The sequence below is a fragment of the Leptodactylus fuscus genome, chromosome 2, assembly GCF_031893055.1.
Source record: "Leptodactylus fuscus isolate aLepFus1 chromosome 2, aLepFus1.hap2, whole genome shotgun sequence".
NCBI classification, from domain to species: Eukaryota; Metazoa; Chordata; class Amphibia; order Anura; family Leptodactylidae; genus Leptodactylus; species Leptodactylus fuscus.
The window spans coordinates 175,453,181-175,473,037 of record NC_134266.1 but is presented as its reverse complement, the minus strand read 5'-3'; the positions used below and the strand labels follow the sequence as shown (position 1 = coordinate 175,473,037).

The 19,857-nt window shown below is 40.2% G+C and overlaps 1 protein-coding gene across 4 annotated transcripts in view; it reads left to right on the top strand.

Annotated features, from left to right (window-relative positions):
* Positions 1 to 19,398, top strand: part of LOC142195411 (ATP-binding cassette sub-family C member 5-like) — a 66,237-nt gene extending 46,839 nt beyond the window's left edge. For all 4 annotated transcript variants that reach the window (XM_075265175.1, XM_075265176.1, XM_075265177.1 and 1 more), the window contains 11 exons: positions 1,776 to 1,905; positions 2,888 to 3,041; positions 3,557 to 3,685; positions 6,291 to 6,477; positions 6,581 to 6,670; positions 10,813 to 11,002; positions 12,252 to 12,411; positions 12,653 to 12,731; positions 13,529 to 13,642; positions 14,544 to 14,708; positions 16,940 to 19,398. In XM_075265175.1, coding sequence (XP_075121276.1) covers positions 1,776 to 1,905; positions 2,888 to 3,041; positions 3,557 to 3,685; positions 6,291 to 6,477; positions 6,581 to 6,670; positions 10,813 to 11,002; positions 12,252 to 12,411; positions 12,653 to 12,731; positions 13,529 to 13,642; positions 14,544 to 14,708; positions 16,940 to 17,068 — 1,527 coding nt within the window. In that variant the 3' untranslated portion in view covers positions 17,069 to 19,398. The remainder of the gene's footprint in view (positions 1 to 1,775; positions 1,906 to 2,887; positions 3,042 to 3,556; positions 3,686 to 6,290; positions 6,478 to 6,580; positions 6,671 to 10,812; positions 11,003 to 12,251; positions 12,412 to 12,652; positions 12,732 to 13,528; positions 13,643 to 14,543; positions 14,709 to 16,939) is intronic.
* Positions 19,399 to 19,857: the final 459 nt, after the last annotated feature.

The following is a 19,857-nucleotide window of genomic DNA, read 5'->3' as shown; positions in this document are numbered from 1 at the left end:
TGGGGACCAGAAAAATGAAATCCCAATCCGCTTAAAAAGCGGTTACCCACGGAAACCCCCAGACTCCATAGACCAGACCTGGGCAATGTACGGCCTGTGGGCCATATCCGGCCCCCTGACTGATTCAGTCCAGCCCGCATAGCTTGACTAGGGAGGCGTGTCTAGGGAGGTGTGTCTTAGTGCCGGCAGGACAGTGCAAAAAGATGGAGACGTGGTGTGTATCCTAAGGTACTGAGAGGGGAGGGGGGATGTGAGATGCAGGGTGGAGAGTGTGTGTGTGTGTGTGTATGTGTGTGTGTGTCTCTGTCTGTCTGTCTGTGTGTGTGTGTGTGTCTGTGTCTCAGTTACCTAGAGGCAGAGATGGAAGGGGAATGTTATACTGGGGCAGAGATGGAAGGGGAATGTTATACTGGGGGCAGATATGGAGGGGGAATGTTATACTGGGGCAGAAAGGGAAGGGGAATGTTACACTGGCGGCAGATACGGATGGGGAATGTTATACTGGGGGCAGAGATGGAGGGGGAATGTTATACTGGGGTAGATATGGAGGGGGAATGTTATACTGGGGGCAGAGATGGAGGGGGAATGTTATATTGGGGGCAGATATGGAGGGTGAATGTTATACTGGGGCAGAGATGGAGGGGGAATGTTATATTGGGGGCAGATATGGAGGGTGAATGTTATACTGGGGTCAGATATGGAGGGTGAATGTTATACTGGGGCAGATATGGAGGGGAATGTTATACTGGGGGCAGAGATGGAGGGGAATATTATACTGGGGCAGAGATGGAGGAGCAATGTTATACTGGGGCAGAGATGGAAGGGGAATATTATACTGTGGCAGAGATGGAGGGGAGGCATGAAACTGGGGGAGAGATGGAGGGGGGACATGAAATGGGGCAGATGAAGGGGGATATGAAATTGGTAGAGAAATGAGGGGGGACATGAAACTGGGGGTAGATGAAGGGGGCACTTAAACTGGGGAAACATTAACCTGGGGACAACTGGAGGGGGCATTAAACCATGGAGATAGCTAGAGGGGGACCTGTCTGCCTCTAGTTTCCCCCAGTTTAATGTCACCCTTCAGCTACCCCTACGGTTTAATTGTTGCTTCCAGCTACCCGAGTTTAATGTCCCCCTCTAGTTTCCACCAGTTTAAACTGGGGCGCCAGGAGAGGAATTTAATACTGTGGGGCAGTTGGAAGGGAACATTATAATGTGGGGGCATATAGTGTACGGGTGACTGTAAGAGGATTATACTGTGTGGGGGCACATGAAAAGATTATTGAGAATGGGCGGAGTCAAGATAGTAGTGGGTGGAGCTAAATTTGGCACAGCGCGCATGGCCCTCTAGAATAGTTTCAATTTCTTATGTGGCCCCATGGGAAAATTAATTGCCCACCCCTGCCATAGACTATAGTGTGGTCCATCTGGTTTCCACTCAAAAAATGCAGAGAGCAAAGATGTGAACCCAGCCTTAAAAGCTTTCTTGACTTACAGTCCAAATGACATCTGAAGATAATCATTAAAATATAATGTACTGTAAGTCTATGAATCGCCTTCAGTTCCCCAGACTACAGCCAAGAAAAGTTGAATCTGGGAGGAGTGGAAAATGCATTGCCCTCTAACAAGTGTTTCAGCAGCTTTACAAAATCTGGGCTGCCACAGATAAAAATGTTTCATATACTGTATTAAATATTGCTAGACTGCGTCTACTATAGTGAATACATATGTATGTTATATCTAGACTGTATTGTTAAATTTCTTTAATACAGAGTACACTGAGAGCCTCAACAAAACTACATGATCTTCTGTTCCGAAAAGTCCTTTGTAGTCCTATAAGGTTGTTTGACACAACCCCTCTTGGCCGTATCCTGAACAGATTCACCAAAGATGTGGATGAAGGTATGTGGGTCATATATTAATGCACATGTAGACATCATACTTGTCACCACACAATACATTTTATTCACTTAGTAAGTTAACATCTGATTCCCTGACAACTCACCGTTCCTGTCCCTAGAAGTCCTGTTTCCCTGTCTCAGATATTTAACCTCATTAGAGACAAGGCCATAGGAAACCATTTAATCACTACAAACATCCCATCTACACATTCCAGAAAAATATGGGCAGTAGAAACACCATGATTTCCAAAATCGTTGTGGTTTTAGAAATTGCAGCATGTCAATCATGCCCACAGAAATGCTAGTGCTTTCCTTATAGGTATAATGGAATCAGAAAGTCTGCAGAGTAAACCTTTGCCACATAGTTTTTTCTGCAGTGCTTTTTTGCTTCAGACCGCTACATAGGTCTTAGCCTTAGGGCCTGTTCACCAGGCAAAAGCGGACGATGAACTGAAGTGAGCTTCCCTATCAATTCATTGCAGTTGCAAATAGGGCCCCATTCAGAAGATAGATGCTTGTCTGGGATCAAGCATGGCATTTTTCCTGGATGAGAATACCCCATGGAATCTGTTAGTACCATATTTTACTTGACAGGTTCTCGAGGGAAGTTTTCACCAGTTTTGGAGCCTCTAAACTAGTTTTTATGCTGCTGCAGTATAGAGCCCCAAACTTGGTGACCCCAGTCCCACCCATGGCTTCATTCAGAAGTTTTTAAAGTCTTTATCTGAGACAGATGCAAAGTTATCTTCTGCAACTCCTGGCACATGTATAGCGTGCAGCAGGAGCTGAAGTGGGTTGAGAAGACAAGCATTAAAGACATGATGCTGGGTTAGGGGTCCCAAACCTGGTGTCAGGTTCCCTTTAAGGATTTGCTTTAAGGGTTTTTAAGATATAAGAAAACGTCAAAGGAATACATCTAGAAGTTCCCAATTTTATGACATCTCTTTGCACTGTAAACAGATGTGTTATTATGTATATTTCAGTTGATGTACGCCTTCCAAACCAAATGGAACAACTCACGCAAAATATAATCCTTGTCCTCTTCTGCTTAAGCATCATTAGCAGCGTATTTCCTTGGTTTCTTATATCGGTGGTGCCTCTGAGTGTACTCTTCTACATAGTGAACAGAGCTTCAAGGTAAGGGGTGATATAGGTAGAAGTTGTGTTGTGTTTCCATAAATGATCCTGCTTATGATGACACTCAGATATGGTTATTGTAAACCATATGATGCCTTATGGAACAGTGTCAGAGATTAGCTAAACTTTAAAGAAGATATCCCAGAGCAAACACTGTTAGGTTTTATCGGTGGAGACCAGACCCCATAAATGGCCATTTAAAGCCCTATCACAGCTAATGTTGTTATTCTTTAGACCTGTAGTACAGTAGATGCAGCCACAGTACAGAGCAGAACAAGAAAAAGCCTCCCATTGACTTCAATGAGTTCCTTTTTCCGCTAGCAGAAAAAGGAACCCATTGAAGTCAATGGGAGGCTTTTTTTTCAGTGCTGAAATTCCACACCAAATTCCTCACCATTTTCCTCTGTGTGAATGGACCCCCCTGAGGTGGTGCACATCATTAGATACTAGCTTATTATTATTATTTCACTCCTTTCTTTTTCCTTCTGTGTAATAATATTTTTTTTCCTTTACAGAGTGCTTATTCGTGAATTAAAACGCTTGGATAATATTAGTCAATCTCCATTTATATCTCATATCACATCAACTTTACAAGGAATAACAACCATACAAGCCTATAATAAGACCAGTGAGTGCCTTAATAAGTAAGTTGTTTGTTTCCAAACTAAATTAAAGATTTCCTCCAAGTATGACAACATGTACAATCTCTTCTGTAAAATGTTATTTTATTATGGAATGCATACATCAGCTTGAACTGCATAAACTATTTTGATCATGCCAAATTTTATTGCATTGAATGTTTACTATGACAGATTACATGATCACTGGGATGCTCTTGTTTGAGAAGAAGAGTATTACGTACCTACATTGGCTCAAGAGTGACTGCATACACATGAACAGGACATAAATGCACAATAGCAAACACCATGAACTTGCCGGCGACTAATACACTGGTACAGTAGCAGCAAAGGGGATTCAAACACATTTTATCCACATATAGCAAAAAACTTGAGCTGCAGTAGTTTTTTCTATCCACAGAATGTCACTTTATTTTTTTCACACTTTCAGGGTCAGACTGGCCCACCGGGAAACCAGTGAATCCCCCGGTGGGCCCCGAGCCCTGACTATCAATCCTCATTTTCACAATGCAGATGCATTGGCCAGGGGCCTGATCGGGATGTCAGGGGCTGGGTCGGGCCCCTGTCCAATGCATTTGCATTGACAAAATGAGCACTGATAGTGGCAGGGGCTGGATCGGTAAGCTCGGGGACCCCAAGCTGCCGGCAGCGCTGTAATTATTAAAGATGGCCGACTGCCGGCAGTTTCCCAAGTTTTCCCTGACACACACAGGGGCTGCCTATCAGTGGCATACTTTCCCTATTAATATAGGGAAAGTATACATCGGGAGGACTGAGGACACCAGGGGCAGAAGCTATCGCTGACATCTTATGAAGAGCTCGCTGTGCAGCCTGGACTTCCTCCCCCTCCAAGCGGTGATTCATCGCTTATCCCTTACATCGGACCGTGTGGGGACAGAGAGAAGTCTGCTGTGATGCTGCACTTTCTGTTTCAAATGTGAGTATATTTTTTTTCTTTTTTTGGTAAATGTAATATTTAATATGTATATGTGTACATTTGTTTAACCCTTAAAGGGGTTGTCCCATTACAATGATCCTATCTATACTGCTAGTTTATGTGGATTTAACACTTTTCCTAAATGCATTGCTTTATCAAAACTGCTTTGTTTGGCCACTATCTTAATTTATTCACTTCATTGTTTACACTCCGTTTCTATGGCCCTTGGGATTGTCTGCTCATTTGTCAAGTGATGTAGCTGCCTGCTGTCAGAGGGAGAGGGAGGGGCTGGGAGTAGCTCTGAGCTGTGTGTATCTGATAAGTAGCGGAGCTTCTCAGATAGGGGAGGTGAGAGCTCCGGGATTTCTGAGCTCTTATCAGTCGGTTTAATTGAATTTGGCTGATAAGGGCTGAGATAGGGAGTCCGTTACCTCTGTATGTAATGCAAGATGACTCAAATCCAGCTCTGCTACATCAGCTTCACACTGTGGTAATTCATTTACAACCAATCCCGTGCAAGTGAAACCCCGCCCACAAATGTGCCGAGAAAAGCAGGAAGTGAATAGAGCATAACAGCCTGCAGGTTGGTGAACAAATGTCATGGGAATACCCCTTTAAGTCCTATCATGGTGTCTATCATACACCACTACCATACACATATCACTATGATAGACACCATGATAGTACTTAAAGGGGCTCTATCAGCAAAATCATGCTGATAGAGCCCCACATATACGTGAATAGCCTTTAAAAAGGCTATTCAGGCACTACTAAAGTTATATTAAACTACTCCCCAGTTTTAAAATAATACCCTAAAAAAGAATGTGATCAACTTACCCATCGTGCAGGGTGGGCGGGCATTCAGGGTGAGGCGTTTTCTTCATCCACGCCTCCTCTTCCTGCGATGTCCTCGGGTCCCGTCTTCCTTCGGCGCTCGCGAACTGACATTGCTAAAAAAAATGGCCTGGGTGCATACGCAGTAGCCGTAGCCAAGGTAGCAATGTCAAGAAATGCTGCGGAAAAATTGCGGCGTTTTACAGTGCAAACAAAGGGGATGGGATTCATATATCAATTTATGGTGGCCCTAATTAAATATTTATGAAAGGAATCTATCATCCTTTTTTAGAAAAAGTAGGTTATATGTCAGCCAAGTCTCTTGTGCTCACTAAAGGGCTTATTGATCCTTTGTTTGGGGGTGCCAAATCAAAGTATCTGCCATTTCTAAATGAAGATGTTTTTCAGCCAGATTGACCAAGAGATGCCACATGGTTGATTCCATCTGGGCTGTTGGGTCAGAATGGTGTCTTTCTGCTATACCATGCATTTCACTGATAACGTTGAAAGAATTGCATATGTTCATGGTGCTCCCTGGTAGCTATGTCTCTGTCTTATGAATTAGAGGAGCTTTACAGCTTCTGTCTGACCATATGAGTCGGGCTGTGGAAAAATGGAGCAGTCGGTGGCTTAATAACGACTGAAGGGCATTTTCATTTGTATACAGTACATGCTTGAATCTTCTGTTTGGTGCACCATTTATTGGGTGGAAAGTTTTTTTCTTCAATTCACTGTCATTTGTATCATTTTGAATTTCATTCTTTTGACTCATCTGATTTTGATAATATTGCTAGCATATACTGTACTATTCCTGTTTCATTCAGTTTTATATTTTCTCAGATATCAGAAACTTCTGGATGTCAACCAAGTGCCATGTTTTCTCTTCAGCTGTGCGACGCGTTGGTTGGCGGTGCGTCTGGATCTCATTAGCCTAGCTGTCATCACCCTGACTGCTGTGTGTGTAGTCTTCATGCATGGACATATAGACCCTGCCTATGCAGGCCTTGCCATGTCTTATGCAGTCCAGGTACAACACATATTATACATATAGCTACTTCTATTTGGGAAACCACATTGTAAAAAAAATGGCATTAACGGAAACATAAAAAAAATGTCCTATATTATTGCAGCTTACAGGACTGTTTCAATTCACTGTGCGTTTGGCCACAGAGACAGAAGCCAGATTTACTTCTGTGGAAAGAATTAATTACTATATTGAGGTAGGTCTGTTATTTAGCATTTTTACGTTTTTTTTTGTTACAATATGGATATGTTCTGTACACCCGGACGATAACAAAAAATACTAAACATTAAACTTTAGTATCAATTGCTGCATCTGACAATATTTTCCCAGTGGGTGTTGGCTGTAAATGTTTAAACTAAGTTGACATAGTTCAAAGATAAAAGTTCTACTATGAAGTGAAAGGTCATTAAAGATATATTGACCTTCTGACAGATTGCGTAGTTGTGAGGTTATTGGTTTTCAGTGCCACAGAGGACCTTGTTAACAGCATGATGTCACAACATCTCAATGGTATTTTACACTGTCATTTCAGAGATTTCTTATCTTTTGTGAAGTTTGTTCTTTTAAATTATTATTGAATTCACTGTTGCCCTTTGAGAAAAAAAAAGGTCATTATGAACTTCCCAGAAAGCCTAAAATTGTTATGTATTTTGCAATGGTCACAAGATTGTGTGATTTTCATAATTATATGGTGGCACAACTAAATACAGCCTGTAACTTCATCTTTAGATATGATATGAACCCAGGCTTATAAAGAAAGCAAGTAATTTTTTTTTTTTTGGCGGTAATCGTACTCTGTTTCTCCACACCATCATATGAAGTGGTTATAGCCATAGGAATTTGAATTCGAATACTTTTTTAGTACATGTTTCTTAGAAGTTTAAACTGGGCAATGATACAAGTACATGTCACTGTGCCAGAAATAGATTTGCCTTTAACACATTGATAATTTTAGATATAGCATTGGAATCCATATGGAACTCACACAAGTGTGCCTGCTGGTGCAAAGCAGTTAGGCTAAGGCCCCACGTAACAGACCACTGCAAAAATGTGTTGTTGGAAAAAACGTGCTGGAAATACACCCTGGTTTTTCCCACAGAAAGTCTGCAGAGGTTTGCTTTGCAGAGTTTATATTTCCATTATAAGGGTGCATTCACACTGAGCATACGCTCAGCTCATTCTGAACGTAAACACGTTCAAAATGAGCGCATACAAAGCAGATCCCATTCATTACTATGGGAGCCGGCATACGTGCGCTCCCCATTGAAATGAATGGGAGGCATTTTTCCCCTATTGCTTTCAATGTGATACGCGCATAATACATTGAAAGCAATAGGGGGAAAAAGCAGCCCATTCATTTCTATGGGGAGCGCACGTATGCCGGCTCCCATAGAAAACAATAGGATCTGTTTTAACGCTGCTGATTTGGAACGTTTACAAGTTCAGAATCAGCGAGCGTATACTCCGTGTGAAGGGGCCCTTAGTAATGAGAAGAGGAATAGCCTGGAATTATCAGTGTGTCACTTACTTAGTAGTGGCAGTACCTGTCATCCCAGAACTGACTGCAGTTTTATCTATATCTACAGTTGATATATTATGTGTTCTAACCCTAACTCAGTTTTAGAAACTTTGCTATTTCTTCCAAAAGCAGCAGCACACAGGTCCATTGGTTGTGTCTGATATTTTGGCTCCTCTGCAGTGAAGTGGATGGGGATTAGCTATAATACCACACACAACCTTTGAACAGGTGTAAGGGGGCGTTCACACTACCGTCGGTGTCCGACATGTAGTGTCCGCTCCTAGTGTCCGCTCAAAATCTGTCACGGACACTAGGAGCGGACACTAGATGTGTCCGTGACACCTGTCATTCAAATGAATGGGCAGCGGGTGCGTTCTTTTGCACTCCGTGCCCGTCCTTCCCTGTCCGCAAGAGAAGATGTCCGACTTCTCAAGCGGACAGAGGAACCCTGCATGCAGGGCTTTTCTGTCCGCTTGAGAAGTCGGACATCTTCTCTTGCGGACAGGGAAGGACGGGCACGGAGTGCAAAAGAACGCACCCGATGCCCATTCATTTGAATGACAGGTGTCACGGACACATCTAGTGTCCGCTCCTAGTGTCCGTGACAGATTTTGAACGGACACTAGGAGCGGACACTACATGTCGGACACCGACGGTAGTGTGAACGCTCCCTAACATTTTTTATGGAAGGAATCAGCCCTTTTTTTATAACCATGGACAAACCCTTTGAAAGGGAATTTGTTTTCTTAACTCCCCTACGTAGCTAGTCCTGCTTTCAGATGAGAAGTAGACAATTGTATCCTATCTAGAGAATGATTTGTAAGCTAAACATAAGAGGAACTGCAAAGCTCTCTCTAGTAGTTTACAACAGTGCATCAATCTGAAGACTACTGTATATTGTTTAGTTCAGAGAACATTGCATAGATTTGATACAACTGTATTCACTTACACTAGATTCACACTAACATTGTGTTGTCCATTATGTATGTCCTGCATGTAGGACTTTGTCACCTTTAAAAAAACCATTCAAATGAATAGGTTTTAAAACTGAATGCCGGCAAGACGTCCGCTGTCCTGTTTCCCCAGGATTTATGACTGAAACCCAGGGCGGACAGCGGAGGTAGTGTGAATGCCGGTTAAAACTTCTTTTTATATCTGGACAGTGGTGGACTCCATTGACTATAATAGGGTCTACTGGATGTCTGCCATTTTCAAACTGAAAGCAGCAGAGGAAAAAGTCCTATATTGACTTTTCTCTGCCCCTGATTTTTGGCGGTTTCTACATAGATGTGGACCCACCCTTAGTTGTGACTAGGACAGAATTTCAGCCTCTACATGTTACATTCATACATTTATTCTTCTCAGTTCATTCACAGTCAACTAACTAGATATTGAGAATTTGAAATACAAAAGTTGTACAAGTTTTCAGTTATACAGTGCGTAAGGTTTTTCCCTTTGCAACTAGTTTATCCCTTCAGCTATCTCTAACACTCCCATTGAAATGAATGGAGCAGTGTGCTCAACCAATGCTCCATTCAGAATGGGGAGACTAAAGTCCCCTGTTCACCTTATCTGTGGGGGTCTGAGCGGTCAGACCCCAACTGATCTGCAAGTTATCCCCTATCCTATGGCTAACTTCTTTTGAGAAAAAAACCCTTTAAAAGAAGTCTAGCAGGCATAAAATACCTGGCAAAACAATAATAATGCCAAGTAGAGAGCTTTAATAGAAACAGAGACATTATCAGTATACAAGTGCACCAGGGGTGAACCCAGATAACCAGATTTTCCTATACACGCCATTGCTGCAGCTCTCCTTTGGAATCAGCAGCCAACTTCATCCTTTAGCTGTTAATGATGTTTTTAAGTTCTACATGGGTTCACGGCTGCTTGAAGGCAAATATCGCCTGACCCAATACACTTGTAGGCTGATTGGCATTTCCATTATTTTGGTTTGCTTCATCTTTGTGGCCACAAAGTTATGTTTCTGTTCCTGTTAAAGAGATCCTATCATTCAAATACATTTTTTCTCACTAACACGGCAAAATAGCCTTAAGAAACACTATTCATCTCCTACCTTTCAATGTCTTCTCCGCGCCGCCGTTCCGTAGAAATCTAGTTTTTTGTCGGTATGCAAATTAGTTATCTCGCAGCACTGGGGGCGGGCCACAGTGCTCAAACAGCACTGGGGGCGTTCCCAATGCTGTGAGAGAATTCTCCAGTGACGCCTCCATCTTCTTCAGGAACGTCCTCTTCACGAGTCTTCTTCTGGCGCAGGCGGTCAAACTTGTAGGCTTCGGGCAGACCCAACTGCGCATGCCTGCGGACACATGAAAAATGGCCGCTTACACAGTAATATTAGTTTAGAAGGCATTTTGGACCTACCTCCCTTTCAGTTTTAATTATATAAGACTGTAAAACCTCATTAGTAGCGATGTACAAACACTTTTTATGGCTAAGGTTCCACGTAGCAGAAATGTAGCATTTTTGGCTGCTGCAGAAACATAGAATTTTACAGTACCATCAATCTCATTCACAAACGACACAAAAAGCAGAGGAATAGTTTTTGTTTGAAAACACACAGAATGTTCGTTTTAGCTGTGGAATTAGAAGTGTTTTTTTGCAGAGAAAAACTCATTCCAGCTGTGTTTTATCTCTGCAACATTTTTAGATGCCTTTCGCTACGTCTATATGTACTTTTATTTTATTTTCCAATTTACAATCAGTTTTAATATTATCATAGGAGAGAAATAATAAATAATAACCATATTAGCACATATATACATAAGTATCTAATTTTAATGTTATATTTTTCCCCTCAGAATCTAGAATCAGAAGCACCACTTCATTATCCAGCAACAACTCCATCAAAAGAATGGCCGCAAAATGGAAGGATTACATTCGAAAATGTTGAAATGCGATACCGTGACAGCCTACCTTTGGTTCTGAAGAAAATTTCATTTAATATTGAGCCACGAGAAAAAATTGGAATTGTGGGAAGAACTGGGTCAGGTCTGTGTTGATTTTTTTCATGAATATCTGGGACCATGTATACTCCTGTTCGTTCTTCTATGTCTGAAGAAATTGGGGAGGCCTTTGATACAGAGAGAAATAAAAGAATATTGATAAGTTAAAGTTACAGAGCAAAGATCTTATGTTGTATGTATATGATAGAATCTTGGAATTCTTTATAGGGAAATATTCTCATTGTTTTTAGGTCTATTACTAGCCATATACTGCAATGGCAGTAATGGCTTCAATGGGAGTCGGTACTGTATACGCGGAGCTATTTTGCGGCCGTGATTATGCGGCAAAATTACGTGCCAAAAGACATTGTGTGAATGCACCCTAAATGTTATTTGGTTCTTCAGTCTGGCCATACACATTAGATTTTGAATGGTGTGATGTAGCTGTCTGATCAGGGGAGCAGTTTACTTCTTAAAAAATACAAGTAAGGGGGCGTTCAGATGGGTTTTTAAACTGACTGCCTAGAAGCTGTCCCCAAGCTGTTTTTCCTGCAATTTAGGTGGAATCACGGCGGGCAGACAGCAGCTCCCTAATCCATCTAAAAAAACTGATTTGGGTATCCTTTGTGTAACCATTTGGAATCCTTTTTGGACCAAACCATTTTTCTCTTAAGGTTAAGGCCCCACGGGATGATTCACAGCACTAAAGTGCTGTGGGAAAAACCGCGGTGGGAACCCATCGCGGTTCTTTCTGCAGCGCTTTAAACAGAAAGGTTGTGGAGTTTTCCCCCGCGGACTTTCTGTTACCATTATATCTATGGGAAAGACACCGGCGTTTCTGTAGATATAATTGACATGCTGCGGTTTCTACTGCAAAGTGGGCATGGGATTCGCATGAATCCCATCCACTTTGCAGTTACTGTAAAACGCCATGATTTTTCCTGCCCTGGCCTAAAACTGTTTGCATGTGGATGGATACCAGACGCAGATGTGAACACAGCCATACAGTCATTGTCTGATGATTGGCCGCATACCAAACACTGATATTTTCAGCTGGCCGAACATATCCAGCATAGCTGAGCTATTTTTGGCAGACTAAAGCCTGTTGTAAGCCATCATAAATAATAATTCATGGTAGTGTTGAATGAAATGGACATAATTGGCCAGTTTGGCTGATGAGAATCTAATGTGCGTGGCAGCTTTACAAGTGTCCAGTTACATCCATTATATCAGTCTGGCTATAAATTGTTATAAAATCAAGTGTATTTAACCATACTACATTCTTTACTGGACAGGCAAATCATCCTTGGCAATGACACTTTTTAGACTGGCTGAACTATCTGGAGGTACGATCAGCATAGATGACATCCAAATAAATACAATTGGACTGGAGGATCTAAGAAAAAAACTTTCCATCATCCCTCAAGAACCAGTTCTTTTTGTTGGAAGTGTCAGGTGGGCTATATGTAAATGCATATATCATAAATTGTATTGCCTAAATTTATTTTTATAAGTCCACTATCATCCATTCATATTACCACAATGATGATAACCGCAATAGATTACTAAAAAATGGTCAGTGAAGATGAAATATACAAAAAATAGGTAACTGGTGGTGGCATGGATATAACATAACTTATTTACTAACACCGTGTGGTGTGTAATGTATACCCAAATAATAAATGCAAAATTTTAGGTGGAATTTGGACCCAATGAATCAGTACACAGATGAGGCGGTGTGGAATGCATTAGAAAAGACTCATATGAAACAACACGTAAGTATAAATTACACACTGCCACCTGCAGGAGGTTTCCACCATTCCAACTAAGACTGCAATATTTAGTTTCATACTGGCGTCAGCTATAACTATTTCAATCAATCTTATAGAAGATGTGACGAATGTTATAGTATGTAATATGTCATGTAATGAGAATGTACAACATGTTTGCCGGTCAACTCAAGTAACATCCTTCATTTATGCATGGCTATATCATTACATGAGGAACTTTTAGGGTCCATTCACACGGAGGAAAATGGTGAGGAATTTGGTGTGGAATTTTCCACACTGAAAAAAAAAAGCCTCCCATTGATTTCAGTGGGTTCTGGTAGCTTTTTTTCCACGACCCTTAGAGCCTTTATATGTGACGTTACATATCTCACTATTACTATTTTACAATGTGTATGCATAGCATTGTATTTTTTATACCTTGCAGGTAGATGACAAAAAAATAGTCAAGCAATAAATATTACAGGAAAGAGTTAAGCCTTTTAAATTTAGTACATACTGTATAAAATAAAACAAAGCTCAGTAAAAGACTTATTGGACCCACTGGGGGTCTGCAACATTTTGCAAATGTGAGCCGAACAGGGTGGGGATCAGAGCAGGTCAGGCATAAGGATGGCCGACTGAATTATGAAGAGGCCTGTTTATGAATCTCTTGGTCTGTGTGCCATTCATGTTCTTATTAAGACTAGCATATGATACACCAATCTTAATAAATTTGCCATAATATATATAGTATGTATATGTGCAATGATAAAATGCAAATAATATGCTTTTAATCTATTTAGGTAGAACAGATGCATGGAAAGCTACATGCAAACGTGACCGAGAATGGTGGTAATTTTTCACTTGGAGAACGCCAACTTTTGTGCATGGCAAGGGCTTTACTGAGAAACAGCCAGGTATGTTGTCAGACCAGAAAGGACATTTAGTATTTGTGCCATTGAGGAATGATGTCAGAAGATTATAATTGAAGCAAGAGGTGAAGCATTAAAAATTACGTCATTGCGCCTGCATCACACTCTGCAGTCAATGTTGGTCGCGGTCACGCGGAGTGCGGCTTACACTGACAGCTTTCAGCTGTATGTGCATCTGCACATGCAACTGAAAGCAGCGATCACTCACCAATGGGGAATCCTGTTAGTAAGCGATCCAGGCAACTGCATGCGTGCCAGCAGAGGGGACTCTGCGTCCCCTCTTTGGCACACATGCCATAGGTTCGCCATAACGGAGATAGGGGATGCCTGTTCTTTGTATATGTGAGGTCCTAGAGATGAGGCCCCCTCTTATAAGACATTTATGGCATAATATGTGGATATGCCATAAATAGAGGAATACCTTTTTAAAGGAAACCTCTGGTGTGCTTATGCTTTCCTCTTATGCTGAGAGTAGCTTGCAGAAGATTCTGGGTAAACTGACAGTTTATATGTTACAGCATACTGCAGTACTTTGATCAAGCAGTCTAGTGTATCCACACTGAAGCTGCTGATTGACAGCTTTCTCCCTATGAACAGCAGTAGAAAGTTGCCAGTCAGTGTCTAGAAAGCAAGGGGAGTCGGAATTTCAGGAATACACCAGTCTCCTTGTCTATAGTGCTGGCAGTGCGCTGCAACAAACAATCTGTGGGTTTAGCCAGAAAATACACACTGATTGTGGAAGCAGAAGACAGGGCTACAGAGAGCATGCCTTACACTACTGCATACCACCTTCAGAGGGGGCAGCTTAAATATCTGTCAGGTTTGCTGGAATATGTTCTTACTTTTGATAAGATTGATAACTTTTTTAAACTTTTTTTTAAATTAGATATTACTATTAGATGAAGCAACTGCAGCAATTGACAATGAAACCGATGCACTGATTCAGGACACTATTAATGATGCATTCAGGGAATGTACTGTGCTCATAATAGCTCATCGTCTCAATACTGTCTTCCACTGTGACAGAATAATGGTGATGGACCATGGAAGAGTAAGTAACAGTATTTATATAGGATGAGTCACTTTTTACTATTAGGTTGTTGTTATATTGTGTATTATACAGTTAAAAGTGTATTCCCATCTTGTATAGTCATATTGCAACCAGAGCTGTGGAGTCAGAGTCAGTACTAATTTTCAGTAGATTTAGAAAAAAAGTTACTGACTTTGACTCTAGCTTCAAAATGAAATGATTAATTTCTTTGCTTCCATAGGAATTCAATTTGATGAATTAGAGGAGCTTCCCTGCTTCTGAGTGGCCCTGGCCATGGTCAGCCTTTTATGAATGAGTCAGAGGAGGAGTTGGGGGTCAGGCTGTTTTACCTGACCTTGCCTTGCCTGATTGCAAAGATTGGTTTATGGTTAGTTGGGTTTCAAATCTCTGGACCTCCAGTGATTCTGGAAATAAAGGGGTTGCAGGGACGCCCACATCTTTGGAAATAGTATGCTAATCAGGGTAAATTGACTATTTTCTATGCTGTCTGAAACTCAGAGAAAGACAGACTGGCTCACCCCCTAGTAACATTACCCCTTTGTGTAGACATTATATTACTAGGCCAGTCTGTCTTTGAGTTTGAGATAGCACATAAATTAGTACAGTTTACTCATAAGTACACTTAGGTGGCCTTGTGGGGTTGGTAATTTGGGTTACTACACTGAAGTCAATTTACCCTGATTAGCATACTATTTTCAGAGACCTGGGCATCAGTTAATATCAGCAGCCGTGAGAAGGAACTATACTGCCAAACCAGCACTACAGCTCCTTCATTCTCAGACTTAATACCTCACCTTCCAATATGCTATAACTTTACTTAGATAGGGCTACCCTTTACTGAAAATTACTTAAAAAGAGGACATTTCACCACCTCACCCTTTCAAATTCTTAGCCTTTCAGATATTAAAATATATCATTCTAGCAGTTGGAATTTTCTCTCTAGTCCCCATCATTCCCAAGAAACAAGTAGAGTTAGTTTTGGTGTCTGATGTGTTATTTAATCTCTGTAATGTCAGAAGAGAAATGTCAGGCAGGGGGTGTGATGCAGAGCTCCAATCAGAGGCAGCCAGTATCAGAGCTCAGAATCACACCCCTTGTCTGCTCCTGCCTGACACTGCCCCTCCTGACAGTACAGAGTCTAAATAGTATATCAGGCACCAAAACTAACAGCATTGATTGCCTGTGAATGGTGTTGGCTAGAGAATAAATTCTAACTGTGCTGGAATCAGTGGAACAGCACCTATTAAATGATGTAAAGAGCTGGAGTTGTTCAAGGTGATGAAAGGTTCTTTTTAAACGTTTAAATGAAAACTATACATACAGAAAATAACATAGTGTATTGAGGCAAAAAGTGTGTGCAGTTACATAATTAAATTCATGTGATGCTATTGCTAGAGATTTGTTAATTATTGGACTGGATAGATATATATTCCATTTCTATATAACTTATACTTTATTTGATGAAAATGTTGTCTTTATAAAATGGCATGTACTGAAAAGAACATGGCAAAAACATTTTTCCTCATGCATGTGTAAATATGTTGTATGTTGCATGTTGTATTTGTACATTGTTGCAGGGTAAGGAAATAAATATATTCAAAAGAAAAGACGTATAAAACCACTAGTATGGGTGGTTATGTTTCTATTGTATGTATATCACATGGCTAGATGTACATGGTAACGAAGAATAAGATTGAATAAAAAATAAAATCCTTATAATTTTATAACATTTAATGTGGCAGGCAATGAGAAGTTTTGCTGCTTTTTTTTTTTTTTTTTTTAGCTAAAGTCAATAGTTTTAAAATGAATAGGAAATATTTATTTTTTAAAGAGGTCGATTCCTTTTCATGTCCTCTGGCACCCATGGTAATATATACCGCTAACAAGCTGACAGTGTGCTGAATTCATTGCACTATTGGCTTCTCGCGGACCCCATTATTGTCCATAGGGTCCGTGGGTTTCCTTAGGTAACCGCTTCTACAACATTGTACTGTCAGAGGGATTGTTCCTTGCCATCCAGCAATGACGCTATGCAGTAAGGCCCGACCTTCTGATGGTGAAAGCATATTGGTGCCATTAGTTTCTCCATCACCCAGGCGCACACTGTCAGCTTTCCAGTGGTATATAAAACCGCTAGTGCAGAGGATATGAAAGATGCTTTTTAAATCAATAATTGACAATTTTTTTATGTTGAAGTACATGGTGTGTATTTATTTTCTTTTCTTTTGAAGATCACAGAGTTTAACAAGCCCTCAGTCCTGTTGTCTGATGAAAACTCCACATTCCATGCCATGGTAGTCGCAGCAGAAAGATCTTTACTGACAATCGACAAATCTCAGACACAGTCAAGTAATTTCTAAGTGTAAATATAAAGAATATTAATGATTAGAGTGAAGATAAAATGTGTATCAGACTCTGTTCTATGCAACGGCCATTTTGTCCAAACCCCAACCATGCTCATTTGTGATGTTGAGACTGAAGTGTACTGCCTTCTACTAGTGCTGTATCTATATTTTTTCTGTTTATATACTGGGTTATTTAATACACTACAGGCACAGAAAATGCTCCTTTATGGATCAGCACTGTATATTATATGAGGTGTATATTAGACTAGGTCCATGTCATGTTTTCTACAATACTTGCCTCTAATGTGAGGTAGCAAAGACAATGTGGATTGTTTGGCACTAGTAGTATCTGTCATAAGACTGGTCTTGCCTACCATTGTGGATTCTGTTTTAAATGGAAGCAATAATACTCATGTGAACATTAGTCATAGTTGTATGAAGACAAAGGAGCTGTCTAAGCAAACATAAGTATTCCGTAGTGTTAAGGCCACCTCCAAGTACCTTGGTATCCCAGTTACAATGGACAATGTTATTAAGAAGTTTGCCAAGCATGGAACTGTCAAGTACTTCCCTCGATGTGGGGGAAAGAGGAACATTGACAAGAGATGTCTTTGAAGTTTGGTGTGAATGGTGGATATAACACCACATCCGATATCTAAAACTCGAAAGGCTAACATGGTAAAATCTGAGGTCATGGTTTCAACAAGTACCATGCACTGAACCAAGCAGAGCTTTAAGGCCAAGGACGAAACCATTGCTGAAGAAAAGACATAAAAAGGAAGGACTGATCTGTGCCAAAGAGTACCTTGACAAACCTCGATCCTTCTGGGAAAATGTTCTGCGGACGGATGAAACAAAAATCAAGATTTTTGGCAGTGCAAAGTAACAATTTGTTTACAGATGCTGCAATGAAGCTTATAAGGAAAAAAAAAAACACCCTACCAATAGTTAAGCATGGTGTAGGATCCATAATGCTGTGGGGTTGCTTTGCTGCGTCTGGTACTGGAGGCCTTGACTATATCACATGAAATCAGGGCATTATCAAGAGATTTTAGACTGAAATGTCCTACCCAGTGTAAGAAAACTTTGTTTGAGTCGAAGATCATGAATCTTTATTCTGCAGCGTTTTTATGCTGCGTTTCACTACGTGGGGTCTTAGTCTTCAACTGATGTACAAAATGTGTATCTGAATGGAGCCTAAGCAATAATAAAAAATAAAAAAAAAGTAGGGAAACCCCTTTAACATGTTGAAAATGTGTCATGATAACAGGTGGGGCTCCCTGTAGAGTAAATGCTGTGGTTTGGGCAAATTCCATTCATACATTGCAGAAAAATACCCATAGCAGGAATGCTGTGAGTCACATTTTTGGAAATTGCAGCACGTCAATTATAGCTATGGAAATGCTGGCGGCTTCCCTATAGGTATAATTGAAGAAGAAAGTCCTCTGCAGATTTTCTATGTACAAACGCTGCAGGAAAATACGTAAATTTGTTTTCACCGTGGTGCCTTATCCTTAGAAATACTCCTTCCTACAAATTCATAAACGTTCTGCTCACATTGTGCTAATCTAGACAGGTATGTGACAACTAAAGCATTCATACAACACAGTCACCCAAAGTAAATTGTAAGAATGTTTCATCCCTTTCTAGTGAAACACCTTATTTCCAGATTTACCTCAGCTACCGTTATCTTGCTATGTATAACATTTTTAGCAAATGCAAAAACAAAGACTGATAGTATGACAGTATGAAAATATTACTTATTACATGAAAGATTTCATTTTGAGGCTGTTTATTACATTATGTGCAGGTGCTAATTTTTTTTTTTGCATAAAGTCGTATATGTGCTTTAGCTTTATATTTAACCTATTGAGCCAAGTGTAATATTTTGAGCTATAAAGTCATTAGATATGTTATTTACACTGTATTTTAATAGATTTTAAAAAATTATATTATGGCCAAAAATATTACGCACAGAAAAATTTCTTGTCTACTACTTTACAATTACAAAGGAATGATGGAATGAGGACATTTTCTTGACTTCTTCAGTAAATTGTTCAATTACATTGATGTAACTAACAACACAGGTCAAAAGACATTTGTGGGTCAACAAGTCATTGGTAATCCATTCATCAGAAAACTGGAGTACAGACCTGTTATAATGCTGCCAACAGCCAAACCTAAATGGCACATTTCTGGTAAATAATCATGTATTAGTCATCCACGGAAAAATGACATGTTCTATTCCATTGTCCCTAGTAGAACTGCTGTTAGTATTCTATGAAGAGATGTTGTCATATTTTGTATTTAAAATTGACAGATATTTATTAAATGTAATTTATTTACAGAGCTTGTTTTATTTGTTAATATATCTAACCAGAACTCTACTATTACCAAAGTATCTGAACATTTTTTTACGCTAGGTAACCTTTTATCAGCAGATCTACACACACAACCCATGTTAGACAATGTGCTGGTGACCCGAAAGGGACACACGTTGAGGTGGGGAGGGAAGAAAAAAAAAAAAAAATCGCATGAGTTTTTTTTTAATATGGTTGGAGTCCTCTCAGGTAAAAAAGTTCTTTTACTCACCTGTAAAAAAAACCATAACTGCAAAAAAACAACAAAAAAAAACACAATAAAGTTGAGAAGCACAATAACATTGAGAAAAAAAAATAAAATTTGTACACTTTATACATTTTTTTTTTTTTTTTTTAAACATTCAAGCAGACTTAACCTTTTGTGCTTTTATACCACACAGCAATACTTATCTATTGCAGTGTATTATACAGGTCAGTGCATAA